Source organism: Trematomus bernacchii, unplaced genomic scaffold (genome assembly GCF_902827165.1).
Source record: "Trematomus bernacchii unplaced genomic scaffold, fTreBer1.1, whole genome shotgun sequence".
Taxonomy (NCBI): domain Eukaryota; kingdom Metazoa; phylum Chordata; class Actinopteri; order Perciformes; family Nototheniidae; genus Trematomus; species Trematomus bernacchii.
This window is the reverse complement of record NW_022987584.1, coordinates 614,922-632,843: the sequence shown is the minus strand read 5'-3', so window position 1 is coordinate 632,843 and position 17,922 is coordinate 614,922. Positions and strand designations below refer to the sequence as shown.

Sequence of the window (17,922 nt, the reverse complement as noted above, 5' to 3'; positions counted from 1 at the left end):
CCCTAATCTGAAAAGTGCCCAGCGGATCATCAGGACAGAGCTGCCATCCACCTGGACACCCCGTGGTGCTGAAGAAAGCAAAACGGCGATCAGGAACATCCTCCACCCAGACCTCTGCTTACTGCCGTCCTACATACTTGTGTGTCTTAGTTTCAGAATATGATTTTGTATGTGTCCTTTCTTTGAATAGATATGTAACGATTATAGCTTGAGTCTGTCTGATTCCCCAAACAACTGCTTCTATATACTTGCTGCACATATAATTCAAATAAACAACTGCATAAACACACTTTTGCTGATATTTGTTTTACTGCTGGTGATGTTAAATAACATGATTGATTTGCTCTGTCTCAATGATGAAAGTTATAATAATAGAAGACATGAAGCTGCAGAGAGAGGATGGATATATTCTTACCTCTACTTTGTGATAAGATGAAAATACAATATTAAATTGTAATTGTTAAACACATTGTTTATTTCATTTACTGAGGTTTTAACCATTATTTACAACATGTGTAGATAAGCAGTGGAATAATAGGATATCTCTAGGTCATTAAACTGTCTTCAGTTTAATTTTATTAATACAAAAAATAGGTCATAGAAAATGTTTAATTGTGTATTTCAGCAGAGCGGGGGATCACGGTGCTGCTGGACCTGGAGGTGCTGACCTGGGGTCAGTGGGACATCATCTGGGCAGGTTTAGGGGAAGAAGGAGAATATAAACTGTTATGATCACAGCTATTAAGATTAGAACACTAATATTGTTAAGAATCAATCTATACAACATGCTTTGGTTCATTTAAAAAACATATTGTTTTATTAGTACAGAACAATTAAGACTTATTTTAAATAAATAATATGATTAAATTACATCAGCTATATATAATTTACTTGTTAACTTACTAATGTAACATTACTGGGGGCTAAAGGAACAGCTTCATCTTATTTACCTGGCCATGGTCCTCTTTAATTCATCGCCGACGGTGATCTCCAAAAAATGTAAAAGTAAAAGTAACGTTTCTGGATCCTTTTCAGCTGAGTTAGCTTGTAAGCTAATTTGCTAGCAGGCTGCTGGAGCAGCGCAACCGAACAGCGCGTATCACGTGACATAAATACGAAGCGCTCCGTAGGCTAGACCGTCTCATTTCGTAGGCCGCTCGGTCCAGCCTACCCGGTCTACGTGGGCTTGGTCCTCCGTGGACCGCGTAGGCTGCGTACTCCGAAGGGTGCAGCCCCTGAATTGAGACACGGCCACGTCTGCTCAGAGGGTGGAGGAGGAGGAAGAGGGAGGAGGGGAGGATCCATGGTCACATGATTTACAAAAACAGTTTGCGTGTACACAAAAACCGAGAGAGACACCAAACCAACTGAGACCTGTCTGTCCGCTGCATCTACGCACACACTGTACCACACACACCTACACCACACACGCACCTACACACTGTACCCTACACACTGTACCACACACACCTACAGCTCCTAAAGCATATCATCAGGCTACAGCAGTTGTGTATTTTATTATGTGAAGCACTAAATGGTTTTAGAAACATCTGGACTCTTTGTTTGTAGATATCTACTAAACTAAAGCAAATAAAGAGAGTAGGCCTGTTATACTGAGTGATATATATTATACACACTGCTCTGCTTTCTGCACGGACCTCACAGCTGTTCTCACTGTAAACATCGCGTCGCGATGAAAGCAGTTAATAAAATAATATCCAGGGGATGCATGCTGAGCTGTGATTGGCTGAGATCAGTCCGGCCGTGCGTCACGACTCTTTGAAACATCACTGTTCCCGGAAATGCATCCACGAAGGAGCCGTGGAGGACCGTGGAGGACCCATCAGTGTATCCTCGGTTATAGCTCCTCCAGAGAGCCTCCTCGACGCTCGATGCTGGGTCCTCGATGTGCATTTAGAGAAATGAGATGTCCTTCAACATGGCGCGCTAAAATTCATTTCCGGGTCACTACCGGAGGACCGAGGAGTCGAGGAGTCGAGGAGGGGGATTTGATGAAATGAGAACGGCCCATAGTATACAATGTTTATATTATGTACACATCAATGATATTCCAGTGATAAATATAATATTATTCTGAAAATCACTTTTCTGCAAAAAATAGTGCATTTAGTGTTACTTTAAGATATCATGATACTTGTACTTTTACCTAAGTAAAATACCTTAGGACCTTTTCTACAATAATGACACTTAATTCTTAATTTGTGTCCAGCAGAGGGCAGTGTTGCTTACTTATTCATTATTATTATTTATTCTGGCAGCTCACTGCTTGTTTCTTTTATTTTGTATATATATTCATTTATAATTATTATTATTTATAAATAATTATAAAACACATGAGCTAACCAACTCAGTATAAGGATTATAAATTAGTAAATAAAAGCAAAAGAATAATAAAAAGAATAGGGATGAATACGTTTCATAAATATCAAATAATAGACAAATATATTCTTAAATTATTTCTTCAAACAATTTGACACCCAATTGCTTTTTAGTATTTAAATGTATATCAAAAATATTCTATACCATACAAACCAAATTATATTGGTTACATATACAGATAGATTTATATAAAATGTACCAAATAAAGTTAATGAACCATGATTGTTGTTAAGGCTTATATATACAATAACAATTTTATCATGAAAAGTGTATTGTTGTTTATTATTAAGATCATTTTACATTAATATAATAAGAGGAAGTGTTAGAGACAGGCTTTTGTTTTGGTCAAAGTAATATTGCCATCTAGTGGTGACCTTGTGTACTGCATGGTGAATAAAAGACTACAATTCCCATGTTGCAGCCAATTAAGAGACAGAGGTAGTCAACCTGTGTGGAAGATGCCGACACAATTATTACAATTATTTAACGTTAATCATCCAACAGAATATATAAAGACAATCTTAGTTTGCTTCAATAAACGCTTTCATGTGAGTTGTGCCTCTTGTGTTGTTGACTCTGACTGAAAGAGTATTTTCTGAGTCTAATTTGTGTGGAAACTATTTTATTTTGATTAACCGCACAAGCCTTGTAGCCAAGAGTAAAACTGATAACCTGAAGGATTAGTAGATGTGTTTCAAAAGGTGTTCAGAGTGGTTGAAGGAAGCGGTGACAGGAAGGAAACGCTGGTGTGAGCTATACTTTCAGAGAAACAGTTTGATGTCACATCACAAAGAGGTACAATGGATCCAACAAGTCTTCAACGCCTCGTCTGTAAGTACAATCTTTATACTGTTAGCATGACCCAGGTAAAAAAACTTTATGCTTAAATTATACTTTTTAAAGAATGTACTAAGTACACTTTTAGGATAAATGTGCTATTTTGGTCGCATTCAAGTATACTAAAGTGTACTACTTAAGCATTAGTTGAGTATATTTGAAGTGTAAATTGTGTGCTAAATTGGCACAACTTTATGTAAACTTTAAGTGTACTGAAGTACACCAGTTAAAATCATGATTTGTGTGCATTCGAAACACACTTTAAGTACAATTGTATTATATCATCAGTGTGTTGGAAATATACTTAAAAAGGCATTCAGCTCAATTCATAGTGTATAAGTGTGTTTTGAACATTATCATACTTATTCAAGCACACCTGTTATATTTCAAATTAACTTCAAATGCACTTTCTGACTGTATTTAATACTTTTAAATTGTGCTATTATGTTAATAAAAATGTATTTATAGTAAGGTTCTATCACAATTTAAGCACCATAAATCCATGTATTTTAAGTATAATGTTATTATACTATAATGTAATAATAATAATAATAATAATGGGTTCCATTTATAAAGCACTTCATATTTGATATCAAATCCCGAAGTGCTACAAGCAGTGAGCATGAACAGTATAAAATAGACATTACACAACACAGTAGAATTAATAAAAAGCAATAAAAAAATAAATAAAAGGATGGTAAAAAGGTCTGGGCAAAGGCTCTTTTGAAGAGATGGGTTTTGAGGCCTTTTTTAAAAGCCTCCACGGTCTGTGGTGCTCTCATGTGGTCGGGGAGAGCATTCCACAGACTGGGAGCAGCCGAGCAGAAGGCCCGGTCTCCCATGGTACGGAGCTTAGTCCTGGGGGGTTTGAGCAGGTTGGAGTTGCTGGAGCGGGTGGTCCGCAAGGAGGTATGGGTGGTGAGGAGTTCCTTGAGGTAGGGAGGGGCAGTTCCATGGACACACTGGTGGGTGAGGACGGAGACCTTGAATTCGATCCTCAGTTCCACGGGGAGCCAGTGTAGTGCTTTAAGGATGGGGGTGATGTGGTCATATTTGCGCACCCTCATCAGGATCCTAGCAGCGCTGTTCTGGATGTACTGGAGCTTCTGGATGCTTTTGTTAGGGATCCCGATGAGGAGTGCATTGCAGTAGTCCAGCCTGGAGGAGACAAAGGCGTGGACCAGTTTTTCGGCGTCGGACAGAGTGAGTGTGGGGCGGAGTTTGGCGATGTTCCTGACGTGATAAAAGGAGTTCTTGCACAGCTGTTTAATGTGGGCCTCAACGGTCAGATGGGCGTCCATTTTAACACCCAGGTTGGTGACTATTGAGGAGAGGGTAATGTCCTGGCCGGAGAAGGTGATGGTGGTGATGGTGGATGACTGAACCTGGTGTGGGGTGCCAACTATAATGGCTTCGGTCTTGGAGCTGTTGAGTTTCAGGAAGTTTTGCTTCATCCACACCTGCATCTCCTCCAGGCAGGCAGTGAGTGTGGGTGAAGGCAGGGCTGCAGAGGAGGTAGGGTTGATCCTGAGGTACAGTTGGGTGTCATCAGCGTAACAGTGGAATGATACTCCATGTCGGCTGATGATAGAGCCAAGGGGGAGCATGTAGAGTGTGAAGAGGGTGGGGCCGAGAACTGATCCTTGAGGGACACCACAGGTGACGTTGTGGGTACCCGACTCTGCCTCGCCCAAGGAGACGTACTCTGTTCTCCCGGTGAGGTATGATCTGAACCAGTCAAGGGGAGAGTCAGAGAGTCCGATGGTGGAGTGCAGACGATGGAGGAGGATGCCGTGATCGACGGTGTCGAAAGCTGCAGTGAGATCGAGGAGGATGAGGAGAGAGGGAGAGCCAGCATCAGCCGTCATCAGCAGGTCGTTGGTGACCCTGACCAGGGCAGTTTCTGTGCTGTGGCCTGAGCGGAAACCAGACTGGAACTTCTCAAATAGGTTGTTGGAGTTTAGATGGTCCTGGAGCTTTTTCCAGCTCCTTGGATAGAAAAGGAAGGTTGGAAATGGGTCTGTAGTTGGCCAGGACTCCCGTGTCAAGGGAGGGTTTTTTGAGACGAGGTTTGATGACAGTGGTTTTTAGGGCAGAGGGGACATGGCCAGCCTGGAGAGAGAGGTTTACGATCTTAGTGATTATGGGGCTCATGGTACAGATGTACGATTTCACAAGAGCTGACGGAAGGGGGTCCAGGACACAGGTGGAGGGCTTCATCCTCCTAACGATGCCCTCAACCTCCCGCTGAGAGATGTCCGTGAAACAGCGAAGAGGCTGGGTTGTCCCAGGCTGTGGGTCAGCAGTTGGAACTGGAGGTGTAGAGGGGCTAGAGAGGAGGGAGAGGATGGTGTCAACTTTGTTTGTGAAGAAGGCGGCGAAGTTGCTACACTGCTTCTCAGTGGAGTCGGAGTGTAAAGGACTTTGGGGTTTGAGGAGGTGGTTAATGGTGGAGAAGAGTTGCTTGGAGTTTCCAGTACTGTTGTTGATGAGGGAGGAGTAGTACTGGGACCGTGCATCTCTGAGGGACTGTGCGTAGGCCTTCTGGTGTTCACGATAGGCTAACTGGTGAACAGTGAGTCCTGAGGCCTTGAGCTGCCACTCAAGGACACGCCCAGCTGTCTTCATTCTCCGCAGCTCGCCGGTGTACCAAGGGGCTGAGCCCGAGAAGGTGACCATCCTGGTTTTGAGGGGGGCGTGCAGATCAAGGAGACGGTTAAGGGACTGGTTGTAATATGCAACTGACTCATTTACTGATGAGAAGTTGGCGGAAGAAAGATGCTGGAGGTCCAGGGTCATGGTGTCCGGGTTGATGTTCCTCAGGTTCCTGAAGCGGATTTGGCGTTTGGGCATGCTGAGTGGGGACTGGATAAAGAGCTCCTTTATCTAGTCAGCAGGCTACTCAAAGCGCTTTTACACCACATATCACATTCACACACTGATGGCGGGAGCTAACCATCAGAGGTAACACATTCACTCACATCCACACACCAATGCGCAGCATTGGGTGCAATTTGGGGATGGGGCCCAAATTACTTACATATCAAAGTCTTTTCATCTGCAAGATGGAAGAATAGCTGGGTGCTGCCTGGAGAGACTGATGAGAGGGACACAGGCTGGCATCAGCAGCTTTCCACACCATCACATCTTCTCTTCCATAGTCTTCACTGTCCACTGGTGCTCTGTCAAAAGAGTGAACATCACAGCTGTCATGTTAACCCTTTGTTACACAACATACAACCAACATGCGTCAAAAGTGACCCGAATTAGTTTTAATTGTAAATATCTTCGCAATAAATTACTTTAACCATTCAGGGTTCCAGGTATTCCTCAATTAACCTGTTTTGGATCAACACCAATTCTAATTTTTATTTTTCCTTTCTTACTTTTTGAATACAAATCATGTTTGTATCACTACACTTCTAAGGCACAACATGGGTCAAAAATTATCCTTATTCTTTTGCTATGTTATTTCATGCATGGCTGAGTGTTTCTTTACTATACATTTTCAAATCTATTTCTTTAGTCATTAATATTCAAAGTATTAATTAAATACCTTGTTTTTGATTACCACAAATCATTATTTTCATTCTCCTGTTCTTAAATGATGAACTAAAATAGTTTATGCCAAGTGTGATAAAAATGCAAAACAAATAATTTTGTTAAAAATATTAATTTTAGCAGTGATTTGGACCAAGCATGTATGATGTAGTAATACAACAACTATTTGAGTTCACACACTGTGACATTAGCTAGTCATGTTAGCTTGTAATATATAGAGCAGAGCTAACTAGCAAGTTAACCAAACGTTAGCGGTTAGCGGTTTATGCTATGCTAGCTGTTGGCTACTGAACATTAACAAACTGGATTCCGCTGTAAGAAAGCTGTGAAACTTTACAGTAAACTTGGCGACAACACTGTGACACCCCGCTGTTTATGTGTAATTCTCCCGTGTTGGAGACGAGAGGGTGGAGCGGCAGCACTGCAATAAGCTGTAAGCTAACGTTAGCAGCTAACGTTAGCAGCCACCTGTTAAGCCCGGTTTCCCCCGACGGTGGGGAAAGGCGCAACATCTTGCAAGCAACAGCATCTCAGGGCTTCTTAACATTTAACAACCTATTAATGATGCATATCCACTTAACGGGAAGAAACTCAGCAAACTGACGATATTAACCATCTTTACCTAAACGAAATTCATGTCTAACGCCAAGCTCTAAATCAGCACTTAGCCAAAACGGGCTAATGGGGCTAACGCTACTTTAGCACATTACTGGCAAAAGCGATCTTTTCTACTTCATGCTCTCTGCACACACGTATCATATGAAAGCTGAGATTCCACAGATTCCATATGTATATGTCTCATCACTGTACGACCACAACTCACTGAACTAGAAGAAGAAACGTAACCTTAAATACAAAATAAAACATTCACAAACTAAGGATTATCTAAATACATGTTTAACTCCATTACAGTCGCAGGACTCACCAGATCTCAAGTCTTCTGTTCTTTGTTGACGTCCCGATGCTCATATTTAACGTGTAGATGTAAAACGATGCAGATATTAATCCATAAACTCCTGCAGCAGACATACAGACAGAGTGAGCAGCAGCTGCGCAGGAGGAGAGCCGCTCAAACTGACGTGGAAGTTTCAAATTGGATTGACAGGCGCGGACAGTTCTCATTGGCAGGTTTCTTCGATAAAGTTTATATTAACCAATCAGGAGTATTGTGGACTCATTCCAATCCTGCTTGTAGTTTCTGGTACAATTCACTGTGTTTTAGTCCAGGAGTTTCTGAAGTCTGGAAGGAAGCTGTACAGAGACACAACATTTCATTGCATCAAGCTTCATGTATGAAGTGTCTGAGTGCAACAATGTGTATGCCATACATCCAGACTCATTGACATTCAAATGTGTCATAATTAAGTCGAGGGAGAAGATATATGTTATCCCTCTACCAAACAACATTGAACAAGACTGATTTGACTGGACATCAAGGAAGCCTCAAGAACTAATTCAGACTATAGGCTTGATGTAATTCACCGGATAACAAATGAGATTAAATAATGAGCCTATAATGGGAAAATAAGAGTACTAATTTCCAATTCTGTGCACAAAGAATTCTGTAATTTTGATGTTCTGCTCCTTAGTATTTTGTAATGTACGAATCCCTAGTAGATTGACTTGTTAAGTACACACCTGTAGTAGAATGTTGAATGGGATGTACCAATGTGTTTTAGGAACCTGTTCTGAACCTGACATACATAAGTGCCTTCTGTCAAGTAAGTCTTTGTGCATTAATACATGATGGTAATAGTCCAGACCTATACACTTCCCAGAGGTGTAAACAAAGTACACTATCCACAAGTGTTATAAAATAAACACTAACAAACAAAGTACACTGAAGTACAGTTTAAAATGAACTAACATTAAAGTGCACTGTTTGTAAGTATACTTATGTACACTTCTAATGAAGTGAAATTCAAGTCTACTTAAATAAAGCATACTAATAGGGTATTACAAAGGACTTGCAAATATTTAACTTTTCAAAAGTAGGCTAACGTACCACTATAAGTATTTGCAAGTTAATATACTTTTTAAAAGTACAATGAAGTACAATTTAAGAAAAATGTATATTAAAGTGCACTTTTTATAAGAGTACTTAAATACACTTCTAACAAAGTGAAATTAATGTACACGTTAATAAAGCATGCTAATAGGGTATTACAAAATACTAAAAAATAATTGTACTTTCGATCAGTATACTTAACGACCACTATAAGTATTTGCGATTTAGTACGTAGTAGCGAAAGTGTACTTACTTACAATTCACAATACACTTAGATTCAAGAACACTTTTAATAAGCACACTGAAATACCATTTTAAGTATATCAGAAATAGTATATTTATTTTTAGTACATTGAAACTTTTTAAAACTACATTTTAAACATACTTTCAATTAAGCACAAAAAGTAAAAGTATACTTGTATATACTTTCGTATACTTAAATTATATTTCTAATACACTAAAGTATACTACTTTTTGACCTGGGGAGGGAAGACGTTCAGATATCATGAAAACATCTGAGAGTTCACTGACCTTCACAACAAGCATCCAGAGTCTGGAGAGATGTAACTCTCTGTACTGTTTGGTACGTTCAGGAGAAACTGCAAACTAATATGATTGTTGTGGTGCATTCAAGTTCCTGCTAAAAGAGAAGTCTGGTATTTTCTCAGACTTCTATCCAGTCTGACTCGTGCTAACTTTGCACTACATTCATGTGTTCTAAAAGCACCATACAGACCTGTTGAAGTGTCCTGTGTGTCGCAGTGAACTCACACTAACCTGTGGTTTCTCCTCAGTCCTCACCTCCCTGCTGAGCTGCTCCACTAACCAGGGTCAGTACACTTTCTCTGTCTTAGAAACTCAAAGCTGTGTCTCTGTTGACCTGATGCATCACTTTAGTCTCAGAGTAACTGAACTCTTTTCTGTCCTCACATACTGAACTCTGCATCGCATGTTAGATTCATCAGTGAACATATCAGTGGCTTCTTCTTCTTCAGTGTTTTATAAATCTTCCTCCCTGCAGCTTGTCTCAAGGTGACTCCCAGCAGATCTCAGATATTTAAATATGAACCTCTCTCTCTGAGATGTGAGGACGCCTCTGATGGATGGACTGTGAGGAGAAACACGAGCATTGAGAAAATAACTGAGTGTGGAGTCGACAAGTGGGGAAAATCTGCTGGTTCCTCCTGTAATGTCAGCTCCATGGACCCTTTGGACAGTGGAGTGTACTGGTGTGAGTCCACAGAGGGATCCACCAGTAACACCATCACCATCACCGTCTCTGGTAAGATCAGCCTCTCTGTTTCCTCATCAATACTAAAAAATATTTGTGAAGGTTAATCCGAGAGAGGAAACTGGACGACCTCAGAGCTGCTAGCTTGTGCTAACCACAGGGTGCAAAACACACATTCTCACACAGCACAACACACACTATCATCCACTAAAGACACCTCAGTACAGTCTCATACTTTAGGGGCTGGTAAAAACTGATGTTTAACATATTATTTATTTCTAAAATATAATTATTTTAGAGAGAAAATGCTCTTTTTCTATAGTGTCCTCTTAAGTACTTAAACTCCAGATGGTCCTCACAAGGATATACGAACAAGAATACAGTCCCTGGAAATCATCAAATAATCAACACTTCGTCTGATTTGCTCCAGATTCAAAGGTTTTAATGTCATATGAACATAAGCTGCAGTGTAGAAATCTTATGACCCGAGCTTCTCCAACGATGCAATATAATAAAATGTGGTTTCTGTCTCTGTGTTCAGGTATAGAGTTTATCCTGTCAGAGTAGATGTTGTTTCTGTCTCTGTGTTCAGGTATAGAGTTTATCCTGTCAGAGTAGATGTTGTTTCTGTCTCTGTGTTCAGGTATAGAGTTTATCCTGTCAGAGTAGATGTTGTTTCTGTCTCTGTGTTCAGGTGGATCAGTGATCCTGCAGAGTCCTGTCCTCCCTGTGATGGAGGGAGATGACGTCACTCTGACCTGTAGAACAAAGATGGCCGACCCCCCCTCTGCTGATTTCTACAAAGATGGCGTCTCCATCAGGAATGAGTCTGATGGTCACATGACCCTCCACCATGTTAACAGGTCTGATGAAGGCCTCTACAAGTGTAGCGTCCAGAGTAAAGGAGAGTCTCCAGAGAGCCGGCTGTCTGTCTCAGGTGAGGAGCTTTCCTTTGGTTTCAGGACTCATTCCTTCAGATGTTCACCTGACCAGGTGTGATTCTCTCTGCAGAAAAACCTACCACCACTTCCTCTCCTCCTACATCCACCATGGACCCGACCACAACCCAACCTCATTCCCGCTTCCTCCATATTGTGTTCAGGGTGATCTGCCACCTGGTGGTCTTCTGCCCGTACTGCATCTCCACTTTCCTCATGGTGTCTATATATCGAGAGAGGGCCAGAGGTAACTTCTCTCAGTTTCTACATCTAAAGGGATTTAATATCAGCCAGAGCTCTTAATACGTTTTCTACATTTTCTTTCTGACAACAGGAAGTGACCCGTCTGTCTCCATGGCGATGACCCCGCCCACCCATGCTGAGCAGGGATTGGACGACGACTACGATGATGTCTTGTCTGCTGTCACCACGGAGCATCAGTTCTGACCTGATCTTAAGATCCAACATCCAAACATTTTATTTTTGTATTCTCTATTTTCTTATTTGAAGCGTTGTACTGCTTACATCGGACCAAATCAGATTAACATAGTTTTAATGTATTTCATATGAATTGTTACAGTCAGTACTATTCAAGAGGAATATATTTGAATCCGTCACAATGTTTGTAAACAGTTCAACAAAAGGCTCAAATTAAACTTCCTTTTTTTCGTTATAAAGCAGAAAAAAGCACATTGCCTATTGTAAATAAAATATATAAATATATACTGATTTCTTTGTAGTAATTTGCTAAATTCTTATTGTATTTCCTTTTTTTTGTATATTTTATTTGGTGTAAAAAAATGTTATAATACATTTAATAATATCAATTACTCAAATAAATACATTTCTAATAATATTTCAACTTGTTCTCCTATTGTATGTATGCACTAAATACAATTCCTTGTGAAAACCTGCTAGACTAACCTTAGAAAAAAATCCCAAATCTTCCACAGCTGGTTTTTAAACATGATTTATTTAGGGGAATACAGGTAAACACTTTATAAACCTCCAATCTCAAACCTGACTCAGTGGTCCAGAGTGTGATAGTGTGAGACAGTATTAGATGTATTGTTAGTATCTAACCGAGCAGCAGGGGGCAGCAGAGCTCTGCAGATCAACCTTTATCATCAGGGTTAAAACATGAGTTCAGAATCTACCAGTGTATTCTATATGAACATGCATCGCAGCATGAAGAGTCATGAAGTCCCTCTTTCTAACTCAAACTAATGATAACAATGAGTGAACCGTTCAGATCGAGCTCCAAGCACACATTTCCTGGATCCGTGAACTTCCTGGTTTTACATGTTATTTGTAATACAATACGATATACTGTATTGTCCCCGTAAGGACATTTGTTCTGGACTGTGAAATGATACCGTTTCCAAATCGTACTATGCCGTACAATTATTGAAATGTCTGCATGCATAACACGGCATAACACCGCCCCCCCCTCCCCTCGTCAGCGCAACGAGGGGGGTCAAAAAGTACACAGTAAAAGTACTTCATTGTATTTGTGGTAATAGTCTAACAAGTACTGAGTCCAACAGTACCAATTTTATTAAGAATTGATGGCTAAAAATAATTGTATCTCTCATCAAATATAGCAGAAGTGGCATGATTTGGTTCTCAGGAGGGGACTTAGAGAGAGTATTACTCAAAAAGTACACAGTAAAAGTACTTCATTTTATTGTTGGTAGCAGTCAAACTAGGACTGACTCAAACAGTGTCAGTTTTATTAAGAATGTATGGTACACATTATTTGTATTGCAAATAAAGCAGAAAAAACATGCATTATTTTACTCTTGCACAGCGATTACCGTAAAGGCACTTTAATCGCGCACCGCTTTGAACAAAAACAGAAGCACAAACTGACAAAGGAGACCTGTTGCACAACCCTCATGGCCAACATTTAAAAGTATATTACATGTGAGTGTTGTTGGAGCAGAACACCTCTGCTACGCGCCGTTCGTTGGATGAGGCTGGATCTCTATTAAATTAAGAAAGGAATTGAAAACACCGGAATCAAAGTTATAACAAATTATCTGAGTTTACTTCTGGTAGGAAACCAAACACATATACAAGTTATACAGAGTACTCGAGTACTCCGGACTTCAGGTTTGTGATGCGATGCGGATAAAGGTGTCAGGACCATCCAACTCATCAAACAAAAAGAAATTGACTTCAGGTTTGTGATGCGATGCGGACACAGATATCAGGACCAACCAACTCACCAAACCAAAAAGCATTTTACACTCAAAAACAACAGTATACATATCCCTATTTTGGGGCGGAGATGTGTTCACTTGTTCCCTCCCCCTTTTATTCGACAGCGAATTAGAGAGCCCCTGGGGAGGAGCTGTGTAAACTGCTCACCTCCCCCAAGTGTTCTTACTGGTTGGATTCACATCTGGTCGGGTTCAATCAGAGTTCTGACCAGAACGTGAGATCCTAAGTTTCACCAGGTCAAAAGTCAACGTTTATCTCCACCCTATCTACACTACATTCCCTTCCCATGGGGGTTTTTCACATAAACCATCCCTCCTCCGACATTTTAACTTTAGTGCACCCATATAAAGAGGTCCATAACGACCTTAAAACAACATCTGTATGTGGAGGTGAAGGGGACATGTGTGTGTATAACACAAGATCTCTGGGTCAGTGAGTTTAAAAGTGAGAATAACATTCCTATTCTAAGTGATTATCAAAACCCGTTGTGATTACCTAAAACAGTTCAAACAATACATGTTCACTCAAATACAATTCAAAATAATACATGTTTACTTCAATACAGTGTAGAATCATATCTTTTTACTTCAGTGTTGAGAAGCTTAATGGACAGAGGCAGGAATGAGTGCTTATAGCGGTTCAGACTGATCTTGGGAACCCTGCATCTTATCTGTAAACTGTAAAGAAGTTCGGAGGGAAGAGATGTGCATTAAAAACCTGCTGACACACAAACTGAGCAGAGTGTGTGTCAGTTTGTTTCACAATAACAACACTTTGACCTCATTTCAATCGGTTGCAACAGGTCGCATAACACCGACATGTTTCTGCAGAGACAGAGGAACTGAGCCAAGAAAAACAGCCGCCATAAAACTGCTCGTGCTTTATTAATCTGCACATCTACTCTCTGATTTCAGGAGTTTTTATACGTTTTAAAGCCTATTTTCCTCCTCTCCTGCTTCGCACTATGAAAGCACGCTCTCACCGTGGAGGAGGTGAAACTAAATCAAGGTTTTTGATGGAAGTTGACATTTAAACGAGCCTTTTATCTCACAGAAACATGTGAAGAGATGAACTGATGCCAAACAGGATGGTGTACATACTTGGAGGTTACACACACACACCCATATTAAACAGACACACACACGCACACATATTTAAATCCTCCAATCAGCAACTTTATTGAATGTGTGCTCTACTGTAACTGTGTGTTGAAATATAAGAAAAGTTCAAATGACTCAAAATTCAAAATGAAGCCTTTTTAATACAGTTTAAATAAATAAAAAAATAAACACTTTTTGAATCTGAAAGCATTTTTTAACTTGATATAATAATTAAATATTTAAAGAGAAATTACAAATTAATACAATTATAAAAACACCCCCAAAAAAGTATCAAACTTATACATCATAATCATATTAGGGGTGGATATATTATATAATAATTAAATAATTTAAATAACCCCCAAAAATTAACAAACCACTGCGTCAAAAATATTGAAATGTATATAAATAATAGTTGATTGAAAACTGGACAGGGATAGATCTTCATGACATTTAAATAAATGACAGAGACTTCAAGGAAACTCCCAGTGACTCTTCAGGTTCTTATAATCAATATTTATTCATTCTCTCATTGACTGGAAACAGAAACTTAAGGCAGACGTCTCGTGAGATGAAAGGCAAATACTCAGTTTTACATCTCTATATTTGCATTCATTTTAATATTCCACCCCTCTTTTCCACATGGAAGAACAGAGCGCTCTGACCTGCAGGAACAGGGAATATAAACCAGGCTTCACTTTATTATTTGATGCAGATTTCCTCAGTCAGCTGTTGTTGTTGTTTAGGTTCAGCAGAAAGAGGTCAGACTTGTTTACATGACAAATAAAACCTTCATTGTGTCCCTGAAAGCACCGCCTGACAGAACTTGATAGGCCGGTTCCTTTTGGATTCACTTCATGAGAACAGAAAGCAGAACTAAAGTACATAAAACACGGGGTTGAGGTATTTGTACAAGGCAAGGCAAGTTTATTTATATAGCACCTTTCAACACAAGGCAATTCAAGGTGCTTTATAAAAATGAAAGACATTCAGAAAATGGCATTTAAAATCAGTCAATCAAAAGCAAAGATAATAAAATAAACATTAAAAGAAAAAATACATGAATAAAAAGTTACAGTGCAGTTTAAGATACGAATAGTTCACACAGAAGTTCCACTTTACTGATGCCTTTCTTACACTGTACATCTATTGATTCGTGTTCACCAACACGATTTCCCCATTTTCTTCGTGTCACAAAGAACGATTTTAAAAGCAATGTATTTAAATTAAACAATCTCATCTCTTAAAATTCACAACTTATTATGAATGAAACATTCATGAACTTATAATGATGTATTCAGATGTTTAACTCTGTAACATATGCACGCAACGAACAGAAGAGCGTAGGGCAGAATTAGGAGGGAATCCCGTCTCGTAGCGTTTGTGCACCGTTTTGAAATGCCGCTCCTAAATTACCCTTCTTCGGTAAAGCCACGCTCGCATTGCAGATGAGAGACAGATGGACTTTGAATTGGAATAGATACAAAAATAATCATCCTCCCACTCGGAGTGAAAATGATATATTTTGGGCTTTTTTGCTTCTGCCATAATTGCGGTCTTGTGTGTGTGCGGACTCTCACTCCTGTTGCCACGGACAACGTCAGCGAAATAGTGCCCACTGCCCACCAGCCACGCCCCGACACATGGGGTCACGCCGGCCAATCACAAAGCTTTGATGCGTTCAAGTGCATTATTCTGGCACAGGAAGATTATGTTATAGGACATTAACGATAAAACTGAATATTGTTGTTCTATTTTTAGACACATCTCGCGATCGACTGATCGACTGTTTGGGCACCCCTGGTCTAGAAGCAAGAACCGCATACGTCACGCTTACGTCGGAGGCGGGGGCGGGATCAACATCCTGAACAACAACAACAACAAGCCCACGTTTTGTCCAGTTTGTACACAACGATGGAAAACCCCAAACTTATCAGTTTTATGACGCAGCACCACTCGGGCTCTGGGCGGTGTGAACAACACGGGGCTGAAAATAAAAACCGGTTCCGAACCAGAAGAGCCCAAGAGGAGCTAGAACGGGAACCGTGTTGGTGTGAAAGGGGCAATACAGAGCATTTGGTCCAACTAGTTCCTGAACAGTGTCCTTCACATGCTGATATCCAGAGTTGGGTGTAACGCGTTACACAGTACACGTTACATACATGTGGGATAACACACACACCACACACACACACACACACACACACACACACACACACACACACACCTGGGATACACGTTACAAAGTAACGCGTTACTGTAATAATATTACTTTTGTCGGTAACGGAGTAGTGTAACGCGTTACTTTTATAATTCAGTAATCACACTACAGTTACTAACTTTGCCCCGACACGTGTTACTTCCTTACTTTTATAAAATCAGTCATAATCACACTGACAGACAAGAGGGGTTTCCGCCGCAGGTTTATATGTACGTAATCTGCGCGACTTGCGCGTCCACATCTCCACGTGCAGTGCTGCATAAACATGGCTGAGTCAGCGATAACTTCCGAGGGGTGGAGGTATGCCCATTATTTTGAGTTCGTCCGAAGAATAGACAGGAATGTGACGGTGAGGTGCAAACTGTGTCCAGGCCAGAAGCTGTTATCCACTGCTGCAAACACCACGTCAAACCTCAACCAACAGTGTGATTAAACCACTATGTAGGATTTCCAGTGTCTATGTGATTTATTTAGGAACATTTCAATGGATTTTCTTATAAAGGTCACAGAGCTGCTCGATGACCCTGAACGTCTCGTTTACAGCAAACAGTCTGTGGTGTTTACAACCAGACGAGAAGAGGGTGGAAACACACAATGCACACAATGTGCTTTTATTCATGTCTTCATGTGTGCTTATGTGTACATGTGTCTGTTGATTGTGTATTTACATGTATATACATATTTGTATACATATTTTTATATATATTTGTATTTTGTTATTCCTCTGGATTGTGGGAAACGGTATTTCGATCTCTCTGTACACACAAACTGAAAGATTGACAATAAAGTTGACTTTGACTATTTTGTTTTTCATTCCTGCACATATTTTATTCCACTTCAATGTAAATACTGCTATATTTGACTATATTTTGTAATATATGTTTAAATGTTACTATAGTTTCTTCAAATAGTTTCCTATCTGTGTTTTTAATTACATGTGTATGTGTATGTACGCACAACAACACCTCAGTCAGATTCCTCGTGCGTGTCATCCTGGAGATAAACCTGATTCTGAAAGTACGTGCACATCCACCAGGAGTGATACTCAGAGCCATTGGCCCCATCTATGTGCTAGCTTGTCAGGAAGAGACAAATAATGCTGAATTCTGCTTAATTTTGGAAAGGAATATTCATAAGAGCCAAACTCTCCATCCAATCGTAGAGAAATGAAATTCTTGCAGAAATCTCCAAATGTCAAACTATTTTAATATCTAATCTCAGCATGGATCGTTCTGTGTTGTTATGAGTTCAGTGTTTTCTCTTTGGACACATTGATAGGGGTTGAACCTGTGACTTCTCTGTCAGTAAAACTTGCTGAGAGGTCATCCTGCTCTCACTGATGATCCAGAATACTGCCTGAGTATTGATGTGTCCTAACATGTGTACACCGTGTCAGGACT

The 17,922-nt window shown here is 40.2% G+C and overlaps 1 protein-coding gene across 4 annotated transcripts in view; it reads left to right on the top strand.

Annotated features, from left to right (window-relative positions):
- Positions 1–3,043: 3,043 nt before the first annotated feature.
- LOC117480805 (low affinity immunoglobulin gamma Fc region receptor III-like) overlaps positions 3,044–17,922 on the top strand; it is a 171,847-nt gene continuing 156,968 nt past the window's right edge. Inside the window, exons 1-4 of one of the 4 annotated variants that reach the window (XM_034128284.1) lie at positions 3,089–3,231; positions 9,601–9,636; positions 9,828–10,088; positions 10,732–10,974. In XM_034128284.1, coding sequence (XP_033984175.1) covers positions 3,201–3,231; positions 9,601–9,636; positions 9,828–10,088; positions 10,732–10,974 — 571 coding nt within the window. In that variant the 5' untranslated portion in view covers positions 3,089–3,200. Of the gene's footprint in view, positions 3,232–9,600; positions 9,637–9,827; positions 10,089–10,731; positions 10,975–17,922 lie in introns of all 4 variants that reach the window. The other 3 variants (XM_034128283.1, XM_034128279.1, XM_034128281.1) reach the window with 3 other exon arrangements.